The sequence below is a fragment of the Macaca nemestrina genome, chromosome 7, assembly GCF_043159975.1.
Source record: "Macaca nemestrina isolate mMacNem1 chromosome 7, mMacNem.hap1, whole genome shotgun sequence".
Lineage (NCBI taxonomy): Eukaryota > Metazoa > Chordata > Mammalia > Primates > Cercopithecidae > Macaca > Macaca nemestrina.
In genome coordinates, this window is record NC_092131.1 from 47,427,719 (window position 1) to 47,447,989 (window position 20,271).

At 38.6% G+C, this 20,271-nt stretch overlaps 1 protein-coding gene across 1 annotated transcript; it reads left to right on the forward strand.

Moving 5' to 3' along the window:
• Positions 1-2,182: 2,182 nt before the first annotated feature.
• On the forward strand, positions 2,183-2,641 carry LOC105473654 (small ribosomal subunit protein uS8-like). The gene has a single exon (XM_071099418.1). The coding sequence runs from the start codon at positions 2,227-2,229 to the stop codon at positions 2,605-2,607; it is 381 nt and encodes a 126-aa protein (XP_070955519.1). The 5' UTR covers positions 2,183-2,226; the 3' UTR covers positions 2,608-2,641.
• Positions 2,642-20,271: the final 17,630 nt, after the last annotated feature.

A 20,271-nucleotide genomic window follows, 5' to 3' on the forward strand; every position in this document is an offset into this window, starting at 1 on the left:
AAGCAAACACATCCTCCTTCACATGGTGGCAGCTAGGACAAGTGCTGAGCAAAAGGGGGAAAAGCCCCTTATAAAACCCTGATCTCATGAGAACTCCCTCCCTATCGTGAGAACAGCATGAAGGTAACCGCCCTAATTACATTACCTCCCACCAGGTCCCTTCCATGACACATGGGGATTATGGAAACTCTACATAATGAAGCCTGTAGAAGTAAAACGATATGTTGTCTATGATTTGATTTAAAGTGCTTTAGCAAAGAAAACAAAAGAAAAAGGAACAGATGATACAATAGGAAAATCTTGATAATTTTGAGGTGTGAATGAGGTATATATGGGGGTTCATTTTCTATTCTCTTGATTTTTGTGCGTGTTTGAAATTTTTCATAAAAAATGGGAAGATAATAGAGCATATTTTCAGCTTTTTCTAAACTGCTGAGTCTTAAGTATGTTTGCATGTTATAATGTGCACATTTACATGGAGAAACACTTCCTGGGGGACAAGGTGAAATGGTGGAAAGTGCCTTGATTTAGGAGTCAGACAAATGTGGTTTGAATCCTAGCTGCATTCCAAGGACTTGAGAAGGAAGGGAGCATGACTGTAGCAAAGGCAGCAAGGGCAGAGGAATGACTGGTTTATAACACGTGTGTGTGTGTGTGTGTGTGTGTGAATATATACACACACACACATATACACACACATATATATAGGATATATATAGGATTCCTGGGAGACGACTAAGTCTTGAGGGGTGAAAGACATGGTGATTTGTTTTGAGGCATGTTGAGTTTGAGTTAAGGTGTCTTTGAGACATACAAGAAGTGATGTCAACAATGCAGTTCATGTCAAAGTCTGGAGCACAGATGAGAGAACAGTGTAAGTCTACTAGTTTGATAGAAAAAAGGCAGTTTACCTTTAGATGTTTCCATGTAATTGTGTTGCTGCTACAGCACATGGAAGTATTTCACAGCTATAATACCTATGAGAAGCAAGGACTCGTATAAAGCAATATAAAGTTGTGTTTTATTTGTTTCACAAATGAGCAAGTTCATTTTTATAGGAAAGCAGTTACCTTTCTCCTGCTTTTTATCTTTTACTGCAGATGTGGGGAATTCTGGCAGTAGCTGAGACCCTTTTGAGCCAAGTCTGCCTTTACTTTTTCCTATTATTACAGTTTATTTTTTGTGATGTGAATCTGCCAGTTACTAGTTAGATAGACTTTCTGTTGAAGGAGTTTGCTCTGAATTGCACTCTAGCAACACCTAACCAGGAATGCCCCTTCTATCCCATTAGAGAAAGCCACTAAGAGAACTGTTAAAATTATCTAAGAGTCAGATCCCAAGTTGTTTTAGGTATAAAGCAGAATGAGGTAAGCTGGAGTGGGAGGTAGGGAGTGATGGTGGTAATGAGGATGTAACCTCTCATCCCATTTTTAAGAAAGTCTGTAAAATGTTGCTTATGAAAATGACTTGGTCTCATAAAGGGGTATAACTGCTTCAGAGTCTTTCAGAAACTCAGACGTATCCTGTGGTTAATTGTCCATTTTTGGCTTAGTTTTGCTTAGCCTCCCAGAGAACCATTTTAATAACACTGTATTTTTAACTGGGAAAAAATAATTTGATGGTGCATTAATTGCTCCTTTGATGACATTTTGAGAGTTCACCACTGTTCTCTTGCTACACCTACCTATTCACTTTTAGCTTTTCCTAATGTTTTCTTAGTTTTGCAGAGCAGTATATGATAGTCAATGCAAATTATCAAAACACTACCTCTGATTTATCTAACTGTTTCTCCTGAAGCCTTTGGCATGATTTCACGTGTACAATTTCACCAGAACTCGTATGACATTTCTGTCAAAGAGTTAGGGAATGACAGGTGCTACTATTCCCATTTTTTGATAGGAACAAGAGTGACAGAGTTAGTAAATGTCAGAACCAGGGCTAGAGCATAAGTGTTTTTATTTCTATCCTAACATGGGAAAAAGAAAGAAAGACAGATAAAGGAGAAAGAAGGGTGTAGAAGAAAGACCAGCAAATAAAAAGTAAAATGAGTTTGTCTACTTATTCCTTGAAGAAACTAAAAAAAATCATCTTCAATGTTCCCATTCCTGAGACTACATGATGAATGATGAATGGTTCCATGCCAGGAGCCAAAGCTCTAGTGGGAGAGGCAATCCCATAAATATTCTAGTATACACGATTTCTTTCCATGCTGCCATAATTGTGCACATGAACGTCCTGGCTGATGCTCTCAAGAGCATCAACAATGTCAAAAAGAGAGACAAACACCAAGTTCTTATCAGACTGTGCTCCAGAGTCATTATCCAGTTTCCAACTGTGATGAAACGTGATTACACTGGCAAATTTGAAATCATTGATGATCACAGAGCTGGGAAAATTGTTGTGAACCTCACAGGCAGGTTAAACAAGTGTGGAGTGATCAGCCCCAGGTTTGATGTGCAACCCAAAGACCAAGAAAGATGGCAGAATAATATGCTCATGTCTCATCAGTTTGGTTTTATTGCGCTGACCACCTCAGCTGGCATCACGGACCATGAAGAAGCAAGACAAAAACACACAGGAGGGAAAATTCTGGGATTCTTTTTCTAGGGATGTAATACATGCTTATAAGAAAAATGCCTCAATGGACCAAAAAAAAAAAAAAAAATTGCAGTATAATGGAAGAATTAAAGAAGTGCCATGGGAGAAATAGTGAGCAAAATGAATTATAACATCAAAAAAAATTTTTTTTTGAGATGGAGTTTTTGCTCTTGTTGCCCAGGCTGGAGTGCAATGGCATGATCTCAGCTCACTGCAACCTCCACCTCCTGGGTTCGAGTGATTCTCCTGCCTCAGCCTCCAGAGTAGCTGGGATTAGAGGCATGTGCCACCACGCCCGGCTAATTTTGTATTTTTAGTAGAGACAGGGTTTCACCATGTTGGCAAGGCTGGTCTCAAACTCTGACCTTAGGTGATCCGCCCACCTCAGCCTCCCAAAGTGCTGGGATTACAGGTGTGAGCCACCACGCCTGGCGTACATCAAATATTTTTTGCCGATGGTCTCACTTTCTCAATTCCAAATATCTAAGATCTTCTCATTAGTTTGTCTTGTAGTGGATACCATGTATTATCTGATGTTATTATTTTGTATTCAGGCACCATTGTCTCTTAATACTATTTTGCCCACATTTTGGTATAAGATTTCTTGATTTTTCTCAAAGTAATCTTTGAGATCCTCTCTTAGCCATATTTGGCCAGTGACATCATTTTAAACTTCCAAGTTTTCAATTTCATGCTCTTAGAATTATGGCTTGTAGAGCAGGATAGGACTACAGGAGATTGTCCAGCCCTACCCCTTGGACTCCACTTGTATCACAATGGCAAGCCTTGATGAAGCACTATGTTGTACTGACGAACTTCCAAAACTGTCAGCTTTCCACATTACAACCTAGCCAATCAAGGAATAACTAATGGGCCAGATACTCTTATACCTGCCTAGTTAAAAAATATATATTTCAGAAGACCTTGTTATAGGGTTAAAAAGCAGATTGGTTGGATTTGAGTAAGGAAAAGGCATAGTAACTAATGTGACTTATTTAATAAAATATAATTAATCCTCTCCACCTAATGCATCATGCTACTTAGTGTGTGTGTGTGCGTGCGCACATGTGCACGCACATGGGTGAATTGTCCAATAACAAATCACTGCTACTTCCTTACATTTGAGGTGTGATGGCTCACCTATTCACATGGCCAATTTGAAGAGAGAAGTTCACCTAAATATACAGCTATTCAAAAAGCATTTATTGAGAAGTTACAACATTTAAGGCACCTTTTGATACATGGGGCGTACATATAGAGGTACCCAGCTCCCAGTGTGGTGGCACTGTTGAAATGAATTAATAAGATAATTTGTTAATGTGAAGGCTGTTTTATAAATTATGAAGTGCAAGCAAAAATTCTACTATTGTTACAAAAATAAAATCCATAAACCTTTTCCTATTGCTTGTTTGGCATAGAAGTGAAATCCTTTCAGGTTTGCACCTTTACAAGCCCCGGGCATGTGGGAATGTACTAAATCTGGCTTGGACTTGGTTCAGTCTTAGATCTCAGAAACTGTGGGGACTATGATTGTGACAGTACCATTCATCTTGTCTTCTGTAAACTCACAGTTACAACTTTTCTCCAATTTGGGTATAAGAGGAAGACGAGACTAGTTTTGCCTTTTGCATCACACAGCCATCAAGTGACTTGGATTTTCATCCTCACTGATTTCCTTTGCAAAATGCCCTTGAATGTCAGGTGTGGGCAGAGAAACCATGGTAGGACTCTCTCCTCTTGCAAAGCGAAGTGGAGTGTTACTGTCACAACAAATGCATCTTTTCTTTTCCTCTAGTTTTCATAAATGCCCAGGTGCATAAGCAAATGTCCTAGGACTCTCTGTAGCTTGCTGAAGGTTGTAATAATTTTTGTATTTTTTACTTTAAGGTCTCTTTTATTTTTCTCCTAAATCCTGTTATGTGGCCGACCCAGGAAAGATGCTTACTTTCAAAATATAGGTACAGAAAAAGTAAGGCTCCATATGTGGAAATCAGCGACAACTCAACCTGTTTGGACTTTGTTTGCAACATAGGAATTGTACACCTTGGTTATGGTCTGTTAGTTGTTCTGAAATCTGTGCTACAAATTACTAATGACCTTAGTTGTGCTTGGCATTGATAGCAGCAGAGAGTAATGCACATTTTATTCTACAGAGTAGTTCCAGCTGGTGCTGAATGAGGCAACCTGACTTCTAAACAGTGTTTATTGCAAGGGTCATCTTACATCATTGCTCTATTATCCAAGGTTAATTGTCAATTTGCTTTTAAATGTTATGCAAAAGTATTGGCTTAGCTGTAGAAAACTTCATCTTGGGAAATTTGACCCTCTTAGCGATGAATAATTAATGTCCTATGAAATCACATTCCTGAAAGAGAATTCTAAAGTTCACCATGACCATCCTTTTTTCTCCTAAGTGTATTCTATTTTTAAGAATTCCTGGAAACAACTCTATGTTAAAAAAGAAATGACGATTTAAAAGCAAACATGCTGAGAAAGTATTTACAGAAAACATGATAGACAAAAGATGGCTACTTTTGTTATATGAAGAGCTTTACATAAAGTTATAAGAAAACCATTAAGAATACATTAGATAAATGGAGTAAGGATATGCGCAAAATTTCACAAAAGAGAGAGATCAACTAATAAAACTGGAAAACAGGTCAGTCTCACAAGTGTCATAGGCATATCATAACTAACAGGTACTTTTTGGTTTTTTTTGCTGATCAAGTTAGCACAGACTTGAGTTATAATACTGTTGAGAATATGGTGAAATAGGCACTTGTTCTATGTCACTTGTGGATGCATAAATTCTTAAGATTTTTTTGCAAGGTAATTTGCAAAACTGTATCAAGATTTTAAAAAATACTCTTAGCCTGTTTTCAGTAATTCCCCTCTAGGAATCTGTTATAATGGCATATTGTTCTTAAAACATATAATGCATAAATATGTTCAAATATAATAGCAAAAAATTGGATCAAATATAATAGCAAAAAATTGGAACCACAATTAACATGTTCAACAGTGAGAAATGGGTAAATAAACTATGGTCTATTTAGTATATCATTGAGTAATATTATAATGTTAAATTGCAAAAGCATTCACAAAACGACAAATATCTATCTGAGGTACCTAGAGTAATGAAATGTACAGAGAAAGAAAATAGAATGATAGTTGCCAGGCACTGGGGGAGCCAGTAATGGTCACTTATTATTTAATTGGTAGAGAGTTTTAGTTTGGGATGATGAAAAGATTCTGGAGATGGTTAGTGGCGATGGTTGCACAACAAAGTGAATGTACTTGATGTCACTGAATCGTACACTTTAAAAAAGCTAGAATGTTATATATTTTATCACAATAAAAAAATGCAAGATCTTTATAATAGCATGAGTAATGTTTGTTGTATATTGTATGATTCTAGTTTTAAAAAGCAGCAACATAAATGCCCTGTGAAAGACACTGTCAAGAGAATGAGAAGATAAGTCACAGACTGGGAAAAATATATGCAAAAAACCTTTTGGTTAAGACTGTTATCTAAAATATACAAAGAACTTTTACAACTCAAGAATAAGAAACAACCTGATTAGAAAATAGGCAAAAGATGGCTGGGTGTGATGGCTCACACCTGTAATTCAAACACTTTGGGAGGCCGAGGCGGGTGGATCATCTGAGGTCAGGAGTTGGAGACCAGCCTGGCCAACATGGTGAAACCCCGTCTCTACTAAAGATACAAAAATTAGCTGGGCGTGGTGGTGGGTGCCTGTAATCCCAGCTATTCGAGAGGCTAAGTCAGAAGAATCGCTTGGACCCTGGAGGCAGAGTTTGCAGTGAGTCGAGCTCACACCACTGCATTCCAGCGTGGGCCACAGAGTGAGACCTAGCTCAAAAAAAAAAAAAAAAAAGGCAGGGACCTGAGTAGACACCTCACCAAAGAATATGTAGAGCATCTACTGGCATCTATCTATTATATATATAAAATATATATACTGTATATATACACATATATATGTGTGTATATATGTACATATACATATATATGTGTATATATACATATATATGTGTATGTGTATATATACCCCCATACTGATGGGAAAATGCAATAGCTTGTAGCAAAAGAAAAAGAAGTAGAAGAAGTAAAAAAAGAAAATACGAATAGTGACTGTATTAGGAAGTGGGACTATAAATGAGCCCTTTCCTTTCCAACTTTATTATTTCTTTCTAAATGTTCTCCAAAAAGCAAGTATTAAATTTACAGTGATTATATAAACTTTCAATTTCAAAAGTAAATGAATAGGACTTTCAGTTGAATATGGTTCCAGATTGAACACATACATTTTACATCTGCTTCCTCCTGGAATTCCAATAAAACAATAATAAAGGCTTTAATAAAAGACACGAGTTCTTCCAGACAAGAGGTACCGAAAGCAACAAAATCAGATGGTCTAACTTGGGATAGAGACTGACTTGGGCAAACTATAGAAAGCAGGATTCTGACCTAGCAGTGAGAAAAAGCAAAAAAGACCTTGAGTTGTACCTGAAAGTTCCCCAAAGACTCCAGGATGAGAGGAGATCATTTTCTCTGAGAGAACAGATAAAGATGAGGCCTTAAAACAGGAGGACTGGTTGCAAATTTGTTTAAGGATCAGATCCTAATTCTAACCGTAAGGGAACAATCAGACAAATACAAATTTAGAGACATTTTGCACATATTCACCCATTTAAATTGTATAATTGGTTTTTGGTATGTTCTTCATACGTGCAACCATCACCAGGCAAATTTAGAACATATTCATCACAGACGAAAGTTCTTAAAAAATGTCATTGTCATGTGAATAGAAAAGGTGGAGAAACAGTTTCGATTAAAGGAAATGAGATTAATAAGGCCTAATAACTAAATGCAATACATGGTCTTTGACTGGGTCCCGGATTAAAAAAGAAACAGCTGGAAGGGCACTATTTGGGCAACTGGGGAAATGTGATTATGGTGTGTACATTAAATAATACTGATTTCTTGGGTTTGATATTTATATTTTGGTTTTGTGTGAAGATTGTCCTTGTTTTAGAAGATACTTGCTGAAATATTTAGAGAAGTGAAAAACTTATTCTCAAGTGGTTCAGCAAAACAATCTATATATTTACCTTTCTCAAGAATCTACTGTAGATTGTGTGCCCAAAAGGGGAGGGGAGTAAAGCAAGAAAGAGAAAGACATGGGATCTGGGAATCAGGGGATCCAACATGAGTGAGAGGGAAGGGAACACCAAGATGATGGTGACGGGAGGTCCTGAGGTGACAGATGTACAGCAGGCCCAGAAAGTAAGCAGGCCCAGAAAGCAATCGGCCCAGTCCAGAGGCTCTCAAGAAGATTACTTCAAGGAGAAAAATATTAGTAAAACAGATTATACATTTGAATGTATGGAGAAAAGGTTTACATAAGAGAGGAGTTTATAGTTGAATTAGTGATACCTAAAAATCCAAGCAAACGAAAAGCAAGACACATTAACTCCAGGCAGAACACAAAGTTATGGAGGAAAGGAAACGCAACAGTGTACCACATGGCTTAGTACTCAATAGTCTTTCCATAGTCATAAAATATGGAATATTGATCTATGCAAAATTACAGGGTATTCTTATTAGAAAGATGGTGGAATCTCTCTTTCTTTCTCTCTCTCTCTCTCTCTCTCTCTGTGTGTGTATATAATAGAGCACTGCAAAAGGAGAGCCTATATTATACCTACAAAAGAATAATCACAATAGCAATATAAGCATGATATTTAGTAACAAGGAGGTAAATTCCACAAACATTGGAAAAAAGTGTTAAGAGAAATTTGTAGTGAATGGAAAATGGAAGTGGGAAAGAGGGCTCCAGTTTGTTGAAATAAACCTTGTAAAACTGCACGACTCTTTAAATCATATGCATATTTAACTTTGAAAAAAATTGAGAACAAAAGAGCATGTGTTATGCAGTGTGGCTTCATGGAAAGAGGCCTTGTTTAGGGACAGGTGATCTGAGGTTTAATCTTGATTCTACCAAAGCTTTGATATATATGTGACCCTGAGCAAGTCATTTGCATTCTTGGAAGTATATGTCCTTATTTGATAAAGTGGACTTAATAATGTTTAAGAACCTTTCCAGCTCCCAATTAAATAATATGATAAAGTACTTATTGAACACAAATATTTGATTGAAGAATTAAATATTTTACTAATGATAACTTGTTTCTAGCAGGCTTACATTTAATGTATCTATATTTTAAAAATTGTTTTTATTAAGGTTTATTTTAATACATTAGTACAAATATCTTCAAATGAAATAGATTGCTATGGACTGAATTGTGCCCTTCCTCCCAGCATGCTGTCCCCACAATGTGATGATATTTGAAGATGGGACTTTTGAGAGGTAGTTAGGTGTAGATGAGGTCACGGTGGTAGAGCCCCCATCAAGGGATTAGTATCCTTATAAGAGAGACCAAAGCTTACTCTCCCAGCATACACGCAACGAAGAGGTTATGTGAGCACACAGCAAGATGGTGGTTGCCTATAAGCCAAGAGAAGAAGCCTCAGAATGAAACTTACCTTGCTGGCCCCTTGATTTTGGAATTTCCAGCAACCAAAACTGAAGAAATAAATTTCTGTTATTTAAGCCACCCCATCTATGGTCTTTTGTTACGGCTGCCTCAGCAGACTAAGACACAAACTTTGAATTTTGATCTTCTCCAAAATAGCTTATGTCAGCTTTGTTAGGATCTCTACTGTAGTCTACTGTATTATATGATAATATCTGATTATGTCAGTACCAAGAATTATCTAATTAAAACTGGCTATGTAATTCTAAAAAATGTTTTTAAAATTTGTTTCAGAGTTAATTTTTAAATTCTGATTTTATTAAAAAGTAAGCAACTGCCCAATTCCTGTAAATATCCTTTTTGAAAGAAGAATTTTGACTATGAGTGCAAAAACAAATTTATTGAGTATAGAGTTGGTTTTGGTTTTAATATTTAAATTTCAAGGCATGATTTTGTTGTTGTTAGAAATTATAGATCAAGGCTGGGCGCAGTGGCTCACGCCTGTAATCCCAGCACTTTGGGAGGCTGAGGCGGGTGAATCACAAGGTCAGGAGTTCAAGACCAGCCTGGCCAACATGGTGAAATGCCGTCTCTACTAAAAATACAAAAAATTAGCTGGGCGTGGTGGCGGGCGCCTGTAATCCCAGTTACTCCAGAGGCTGAGGCAGGAGAATCGCTTGAACCCGGGAGGCGGAGGTTGTAGTGAGCGGAGATCACACCACTACACTCCAGCCTGGGTGACAGAGCGAGACTCCATCTCAAAAAAAAAAAAAAAAAAAAAAAAAAAAAAGAAATTGATTGTATCTCTTTAAAAAGTATACAAATCAATTTTTGTTAAACTAGATACCTTTTAAAAATTATTGAGCGAGGCATGGTGGCTCACACCTGTAATCCCAGCACTTTGGGAGGCCGAGAAGGGCGGATCACCTGAGGTCGGGAGTTCGCAACCAGCCTGACCAACATAGAGAAACCCCATCTCTACTGAAAATACAGAATTAGCCGGGCGTGGTGGCGCATACCTGTAATCCCAGCTACTAAGGAGACTGAGGCAGGAGAATTGCGTGAACCCAGAAGGCGGAGGTTGTGGTGAGCTGAGATTGTGTCACTGCACTCCAGCCTGGGTGACAGAGCAAGACTCCATCACACACACACACACACACACACACACACACACAAATTATTGAAAAGAATCTTAAAGAAACATTTTTAAAGAATTATTTTGTAACTTAAAAGTCATCCAATTTTTTTAAAGGGGAGAATTTAAGTGTATTCAATGTCCTTTCCTCACAGAATCTTGACCCATTTACAATGTTTCTATTAAACAATTCTAAATATAATTTTTGAGGAATCAGTTCAAATGCTTTCCTCTGAGGATTTTTCTACGTGATACTAATAAAGGTGTGGTTTTTTGTTTGTTTTTAAGAACAATAAGCAGACCTTTATTAAAGCTGAGAAATAAAAATGAATGTCATTGGAGTACTTAGATTTTGCTGTATGTATTTTTAGTCATTGTACAACATTTTTCATTTTTTTCCTGGTGCAGATGTCGTGTTTTATAGGATTTTAAGAAAATAAAACATTCTTAAAATGAAGACCATGAATCAGTAAGTGGAGGCAGAACTCACTTATATAATAGCAGTAGGTTTGAAAGAAGTCTGGGCCGGGCACGGTGGCTCAAGCCTGTAATCCCAGCACTTTGGGAGGCCGAGACGGGCGGATCACGAGGTCAGGAGATCGAGACCATCCTGGCTAACACGGTGAAACCCCGTCTCTACTAAAAATACAAAAAACTAGCCGGGCGAGGTGGCGGGCGCCTGTAGTCCCAGCTATTTGGGAGGCTGAGGCAGGAGAATGGCGTAAACCTGGGAGGCAGAGCTTGTAGTGAGCTGAGATCCGGCCACTGCACTCCAGCCTGGGTGACAGAGCGAGACTCTGTCTCAAAAAAAAAAAAAAAAAAAGAAAGAAGTCTGAAATTATATATATGAATAAAAATGCAGAGTTGGAAGTACTCCTGTAAATACAAAACACTTAGAAAGAAGGAAGTGGGAACAGGATGACTGCATAAACACTTACATGGATTATTTATGGGTATGATTGCTTTAAAGTGTGGATTGGCCATAACTTAAAATTTTAACTTTCTAATCTAAGAGATTTGCTGAACTGAAAATCAGATGACAGTAGGCCTAGATAGTACTGAACTACCCTAGAGGTAATGCAGCTAGGACCCTGGGGACCTCAGGGGTAAGGTATACGCTCAGTACAATGTCGGTCTTGGTTTGTTGGGGCCATCTGACTCTGGGTTTAGCAAAATAAAAACAAAATGGTGAATTTTAGCATTTCCTTTTGAGTTGGGAAATGAAACCAGAAAACCACTTGACCCTTGCAGCTGCTGTTTGCCTCAGGACAATGTGATCCTGAGCATGTCTCTCCATGGCTTTGAGATCACATTCATTTTCTTGATATTGCATATTTTCTTGATATCACTTTAAAAAAGTGGTAGGAACAGTTTGAAATGACAAAGATGAAACATCAGTAGGGGAAGAGCAGCCAGAATGGCTCCTGTAGGAAAACACTCGATTGCACGTACAGAAAAAGCACACTTAAGACAAAAGGTGCTCATATGGGGCTTATGAGAAAACTTCCAGCTGTGATTTGGATTTTTGGACTCATGTCAGAGGAGCCTTAGGAATATGAAGAACATGGGAATTGTTTTAGTAAGACTTGCCACTTTGTTAAGGCTTTCAATACTCAAGGGGCAGGGGTGAAAGGAGACCTCATAAAAGACCATAAATTGCCGGATTCTGTGAACATTTAGCTCTACAAATACAGTTAGTACCTAGTTTTGAATTATGAAGTCCTAAAAAAAGCTTTTGGGGATGACAGTGGGGGTGGGAGTAGAGTAAACATTTTTTATTGAAGAATAACATATATACAGGGAATTGCACCAATAGTGAGACAGTTTGACAAATTTTTACAAAGTGAACGTATCCCACTAATGACTACCTAGATCAAAATATAATTAATACATTACCAGCACCCTACAAGCCACTTTTTGTTCCCTTCCGTCATTACTCATCCTTACAAAGGGCAGACACTATTTTGACTTCTGTCACCATAGGTTAACTTTTGATAGTTTTGTTCTTTATAGAAATGCAATCATACAGTAGGCACTCTGTTGTAATCATCCTTACATCTGTGGAATTCATCAAGTTTCTTTGCATGTATAACTGCAGTTTGTCTTTCTTCTTTACTATATTTTATTAGTCCATTGAATATACTGCAATTTATTTATCTTTTCTACTATTAAAGAATATATAAGGCCAGGCGCGGCGGCTCACGCGTGTAATCCCAGCACTTTGGGAGGCCGAGGCGGGCGGATTACGAGGTCAGGAGATCGAGACCATCCTGTCTAGCATGGTGAAACCCCGTCTCTACTAAAAATGCAAAAAATTAGCTGGATGTAGTGGTGGGTGCCTGTGGTCCCAGCTACTCGGGAGGCTGAGGCAGGAGAATGGTGTGAACCCAGGAGGCGGAGCTTGCAGTGAGCCGAGATTGCGCCACTGCACTCCAGCCTGGGCAACAAAGCAAGACTCCGTCTCAAAAAAAAAAAAAAAAAAAAGGAACATCTAAGTTGTTTCCAGTTTTTGGCTATTGTGAGTAATGCTACTATTAACTTCCTTGTACGTGTCTTTTGGTGCACACATATCAATGAATTGCAAGAGTTAAATTGATGGAAAATAGGGTATTTGAATGCTCTGCTTTAGTAGATACTGCCAAACAGTATTCCAAAATGGTTGTACCCATTTACACTCCTACTAGCAATATGTAAAAGTTCTTGCATTGCTCCATATCTTCTCCAGTATTTGGTATTGTTAGTTTTTAAAAACCAACCATTCTAGTGAGTGTGCGGTGGTATCTCATAGAGGTTTTATTTCACATTTCTCTGATGAGTAATGGTATTAAGTATCTTTTTATATGCTTATTTTATTTTATTTTTTAGAGACAGAGTCTCACTCTGTCACCCAGGCTGGAGTGCAGTGGTGTGATCATAGCTTACTGCAGCCTCAACCTCCAGGCTTAAGGGATCCTCCAGCCTCAGCCTCCTGAGTAACTGGGACTACAGGCCACACCACCATGATGGGTTGATTAAAACAAATTTTATTGGCTGGCACAGTGGCTCACACCTGTAATCCCAGCACTTTGGGAGGCTGCAGTGGGCGGATCACCTGAGGTCAGGAGTTGAGACCAGCCTGGCCAACATGATGAAACTCCGTCTCTACTAAAAATACAAAAATTAACTGGGTGTGGTGGCACATGCCTGTAATCCCAGCTACTCGGGAGGCTGAGGCAGGAGAATTGCCGAACTGAAAATAAGAATTGCTTGAACCCAGGAGATGGAGATTGCAGTAAACTGAGATTGTGCCACTGCATTCCAACCTGGGAGACAGAGCGAGACTCTATCTCAAAACTCCTTGTCTCCCTATGTTGCCCAGGCTTGTCTCAAAGCTCCTCAAACTATCCTTTCTCCTTGACTTCTCAAAGTGTTGGGATTATAGGCGTGAACCATCATGCCCGGCTTTCATATGCTTATTGGTCATTTGGATAGCCTCTTTTATGAAGTGCTTGTACAAATCTTTTGGCTATATTTTTGATTTTGTCTTGTTCTTATTTATGGGAGTGGCTATGAGTTCCTTGTCAGATATATGTATCATAAATACAGTCTTGTGTTGCTTAACAATGGGGATACATTCTGAGAAATGCCTCTGTTAGGAAATTTCATTGTTGTGTGAACATCACTGAGTGTATATACATATGTCAACCTAGATGGTGTAGCCTACTACACACCTAGGTTATACGGTATAGCCTATTCTCCTAGGCTACAATCCTGTACAGCATGTTACACTACTGAATACTTCAGGTAATTGCAACACAATGGCAAGTATTTTTGTACCAAACATAGCAACATAGAAAAAGTACAGTGAAAATATGGTCTTATCATCTAATGGAACCACAGTTGTACACGTGGCCTGTTATTGACCAAAACATCATAATGTGATGCATGACTGTGTATGCTTCCATTGTGTGGCTTGTGACTTTTCACTCTTCTGATGGTTTTTTTGAGAAACAGAAGTTTTAAATTTTAACAAAATCGTGACACATCAATATTTTCCTTTATGGTTAGTGCTTTTTGTCCAGTTTAAGAAATCTTTGCCTATCCATGGACATGAGATTTCTTTGCAATGTTATCTTCTTGACTTAGAAGCTCTACTGTTAGAATTTGTTGTTTCAGGCCGGGCGCGGTGGCTCACTCCTGTAATCCCAGCACTTTGGGAGGCCGAGGTGGGCGGATCATGAGGTCAGGAGATTGAGACCATCCTGGCTAACACAGTGAAACCCCGTCTCTACTAAAAATACAAAAAATTAGCCGGGCGCGGTGGCGGGCGCCTGTCGTCCCAGCTACTGAAGAGGCTGAGGCAGGAGAATGGCGTGAACCCGGGAGGCGGAGCTTGCAGTGAGCCGAGATCGCGCCACTGCACTCCAGCCTGGGCAACAGCGTGAGACTCCGTCTCAAAAAAAAAAAAAAAAAAGAATTTGTTGTTTCAGCTCCAACATGTAAGGAGCTTGGAAGTCATTATTCCGGTCCTTACAACAAGGATAAAAATTGAACAAACTGAAAATCAATTACTTTTCTTATTTTTCTGTCAGATAATTGAGGTCACAGGACAAACCAGCACCCCAAAATCTGGAGTGACAGCTTAATACAGAAAATCATAGCTGGGATCAGCTTGCTGAAATTAAAAACTGCTGGAGTCATTCAACTGGTAAGAATGCATAAGTAGTAACTTTGATTAATTGTCTGAAGTAGCTTGGAAGTGAGAAACTTCTGAGAATTGCAGTCTTAGGAAGTCTCCTTTTATGAGTTTTACCTCCAGGAATTCCACCAGATTCTTACAGTAAAAAGTCAAGCAAATTATTCATGTTTCTGGCAGGCAGAAGGGAAAAGCAACCAAGCTGAAAGACATCCAGAGTGTTCTCCATAACAGAGGCCTACTCAGCAACAGAAAAGACTACCAGAGCCTTATCTGACACTAGATAAGGGAAATTCCCCACCTCCAGCCTCCTCTAGTCTTTCTGTATCACCTAAGGGAAAAAAAAAGAAATTATAGCCCAGGGATACAGGCTCCTTGAAAGACTTAATCATAGGGCTATAGAGCACTTCCTCTCCACTCTTCTGGTTGGAGACCTCAATACCTCTCCTTCAGTAATTGATCATTCACACAGGCAAAAAATCAGTAAGGATACAGTTGAATTGAACAGTGTCATCAGTCAACTTGATCTAATATTGACATTTATACAGTACTTCATCTAACAACAGCAAAATATACATTCTTCTTAAGCTAACATGGAATATTTGCAAGACAAACCATATTTTGGACCTTAAATCATACTTGAATAAACTTAAAAGAATAGAAATGATGCAAAGTATATTATATATTATATACAAAGTATATAATATATACTTATATTAAACTTAAAAGAATAGAAAAGATATAAAGTATATAATTAGAAATGATACAAAGTATATGCTATATAAAAGAATAGAAATGATACAAAATATATCAGACCACAATGGAATTAAACCAGAAATCAATAACAAAAAAATTCCAAAATATTAAACAATGCTAAATAACACATAGGTCAAAGAAGAAGTTTTAAGAAATTAGAAATTCTATTATTTTATGTTTGTCATTGAGGCTTATAATTCATCACAAATTGATTTTATGGTATGAAGCAGGGATCAACTTTTGCTTTTTTTCTTTGTAGATACCTGTCAAGCATATACAAGAGAAGGCAAGGCCAAGAGCTGAATGATTTGGTCATAAGGATACAAGGTACTACTTCTATATTCAGACAGTTTATTACTCACATAGACAGGGAAAGGGTGAAAGCTCCTCCATGGTCCTCGTCCCACACACCAAAAAAAAAAAGGACAACACCAAAACAAAAGGGACCAGAGATGTATGGGATATCCCACTGAAAAAGAAGCCAATTCTATACTACAGTCAAGTGGTTTTATATTCTGCAGCTCTACTCTGAGATGGAAGGGCAAAGCAGAAATACTTCAACATCATCAGAATCCAGGAGGCAACGAGAACCTGTCTCACAACAGCTTCTCAGGGGAGATAGGGAAGTAATTAGAAGATAGAATTGGAGCAGACCCTCACAAGCCTCCCATGCTCTTATTCTCTGGGAGGGTCACAAAGTGTTCTTCCTTGCCAAGCCAAGACTCAGATTGGCTGTGGTTTAGTTCTTTTCCTGCACGGTCTAGGTAAATACATACAAGGTCACCTGGAGTGGCCATTTCTTTACAATATCTAACTGATGCAGCATTTTATTTTTTATTTTTTGAGACAGAGTTTTGCCCTGCCACCCAGGCTGGAGTGCAGTGGCATGATCATGGCTCACTGCAAAATCAACCTCCTGGGTTCAAGAGATCCTCCCGCCTCAGCCTCCCAAGTATCTGGGACTACAGGTGCATGCTACTACTCCTGGCTAATTTTTAATGTTTTTGTAGAGACAGGGTTTCCTCATGTTGCCCAGGCTGGTCTCAAACTCCTGGGCTCAAGCAATCTGTCTGCCTCAGCCTCCCAAAGTGTTGAGATTATAGGTGTGAACAATTGCACCCAGCTGGATGCAGCACCATTTTAATAAAAAAGACCAACCTTTCCCTCACTGAATTGAAGAGGCAATTCAGTTTTGACTTTTGATTCAATAATTGATAAAAGTAACAAATTTGAAAATCAAAGTTACAAGTACAATATCATTTGTCTTAGTCTGTTGTCTGTTGCTGTAACTTATTACCTGAGACTGGGTAATTTATAAAGAAAAGAAATTTATTTCTTACAGTTCTGGAGGCTGGGAAGCCCAATTCCAAACTGACATCTAGCCAACTTCTTGTGAGGGACTTGTGCTATGTCAGAATGTGGCAGAAGGCATTACAGGGAGAGAGCCCAACTGCCTTTTTATAACAGATCAGTTCCCATGATGACCCATTAATCCATTCATTATTGAATTGATTAATCTATGCATAAGGGCAGAGCCCTCATGATGCAATCACCTCTTAAAGGCTCTACCTCTTAATACTGTTACATTTAGATGAAATTTCAACATGACTTTAGGAAGAACAAACATTCAAATGATAGCACCATCTAAACATCTAAGAGCCGTATCAGGTGTTTGATATTTTTAAAGAAGCATGATGATTTACAATAGGGCAAAGAACATGGTCTTTGAGATGACACAGATTTCTAGTTTTAGCAAATCAAATAGTCAGATTTTATTACTGGTAACCCTGTGATTATCTGTGAGAAGACATCAGCAACTCTTTCTTTCTTTCCTTCCTTCCTTCCTTCCTTCCTTCCTTCCTTCCTTCCTTCCTTCCTTCCTTCCTTCCTTCCTTCCTTCCTCCCTCCCTCCCTCCCTCCCTCCCTCCCTCCCTCCCTCCCTCCCTTCTTTCTTTCTTTCTTTCTTTCTTTCTTTCTTTCTTTCTTTCTTTCTTTCTTTCTTTCTTTCTTTCCTTCCTTCTTTCTTTCTTTCTCTCTCTCTCTCTCTCTTTTTCTTTCTTTCTTTCTTTTTTTCTTCTTTTGAGATGAGGATCTTGCTGTGTTTCCAAGGCTTGTCTTGAACTTCTGGCCTCAGGGGTTCCCTTGCATTGGCCTCCCAAACTGCTGGGATTATGGACATGAGCCAGAACCTTCATTTCTTAGTCCATTTGGGCTGTTGTAACAAAATATCATACAACTAGGTGGCTTATAAACAACAGAAATTTATTTCTCACAGTCGTTGTTGTTGTTTTTTGTGAGACAGAGCCTCACTCTGTCGCCCAGGCTGGAGTGCAAGGGCGTGATCTCGGCCCACTGCAACCTCTGCCTTCTGAGTTCAAGCGATTCTCCCACCTCAGCCTCCTGAGTAGCTGGGATTACAGGCACCTGCCATCATGCCTGGCTAATTTTTGAATTTTTGTAGAGACAGGGTTTCACCATGTTGGCCAGGCTGGTCTCAAACTCCTAACCTCAGGTGATCCACCCACCTCAGCTTCCAAAAGTGCTGGGATTACAGGTGTGAGCCACCATGCCTGGCCTATTTCTCACAGTTTTAGAGGCTAGGAAGTCTAAGGTCAAGATGCCAGTAAATTCGGCATTTAATGAGGGCCCACTTCCTAGTTCATAGATGGCTGTCTTCTTCCTGTGCCTCACATAGCAGAAGGGGTGAGAGAGTGCTCTAGGTCCTCTTTCTCTTTTATAGGGACACCAATTACATTCATAAAGTCTTCACCCTCGTGACCTCATCACTTCCCAAAGGCTGCACCTCCAAATACCACCACACTGGGGATTAGGTTTCAACATATGAATTTTGGGAGAGACACAAACATCTAGTCTATAGCAATTAATTTCTCATCTATGAAATGGAAAAATACCTATCTTTCACAATTATTAAATGAGTTAATGTATGTAATTAGTACTTGGCAAAGTGCACTTTATATAATACATGTTCAGGAAATGTACAAAGGTGGTAAGTAACTGGGATACATTTTATTCAAGACTGATAACTCTTTAGGGTCCCCAGTTTTTATAAGCAGATGTATAAAAGAAAACATGTACTTGTCAGGGAATATAACCTGAAACTCTCTGTTTCTAATATTTATCAAATGTCTGTTGGATAGAATAATGTGTGTGCGTGTGTGTGTGTGTGTGTGTGTGTGTGTATTTTAGAGATGAAGTCTCACTATGTTGCCCAGGTTGGCCTTAAACTCCTGGGCTCAAGTGATCCTCCTTCTTCAGCCTCCCAAGTAGCTCAGACTACTTGAAGGAAGGAAGGAAGGTGTACACCACCACACCCAGCTTAATACCTATTTTTTAAAACTAGATAGGCTGATTCTAAAGTTACTAGTTAAAATATAACACATGAGTCTAGCTAAACTATAAAAAATAGCACTAATAGGTAATAAAGTGGGGGAAAATTTGCCCTAACAGATATTTAAAACATATAAAGCTATGCTAATTAATGCCATTGATACTAGTGAAGGAACTTATCAGTGGAGGAAAGGAGAGTATCTAGAAATTGGTCAAAATATGTAAGTAGTGTATGAAAAAGGGAGCTTCAAAATAAATAGTAGGAAAGATGGTTTATTTGATGAATCAATGAGTGAATGACTTTAAAGCAACTGGCTGGTTATTTGGAAAAAATAACTCTGGATACGAATTTCATTCTTTGCAACAAAAGAAATTCTAAATGGATCCAATACTTAAAAATTAAGTCATGAAAGTTCAGGAGAAAAGCATGGAAGTATTTTTTTTATGAGTTGGAATGGAGAATGCCTTTTAAAGCAATATCTCAAATTTAAAATACACAATGTAAAAAAATGTTAGATTGCTTTAACTACATATTAGTCTAAAATAGCTGCACTGTAAAAGATATCATAAAGTCAAAAGAAAATGGGTCACTTGGGGGAAAATAGACTTAAAGACTGATGATGGCTACCTTCTTTCCTCCCTCCCACCCTCCCTCCTTTCTTTCTTTCTTTCTTTCTCTCTCTCTCTTTCTTTCTTCCTTTCTTTCTTTCTCTCTCTCTCTCTCTCTTTCTTTCTTTCTTTCTTTCTCTCTTTCTTTCTTTCTCTCCTTCCTTTTTTCTCTCTCCTTCCTTCCTTCCTTCCTTCCTTCCTTCCTTCCTTCCTTCCTTCCTTCCTTCCTTCCTTCCTTCCTTCCTCTTGCTTGCTTGCTTTTATTCTGTCACCCAAGCTGAACTGTGCTGTGGTGCAATCTCAAATCACTGCAATCTCACTCTCTTGGACTTCATTGGTCCTCCTTCCTCAGCTTCCCAAGTAGCTGGGACTACAGGCACGTGCTACCATGCCCAGCTAATTTTTGTATTTTTTGTAGAGATGAGGTTTCACTATGTTGCCCAAGCTGGCCTTGAACTCCTGAGCTCAAGCAATCTGTCCGCCTTAGCTTCCCAAAGTACTAGGATTACAGGCGTGAGCTACTGCATTCAGCTGGCTAATTTTTTTAGTATATAAAGGTCCTTAAAATTAATACAGAAAATATCAACAA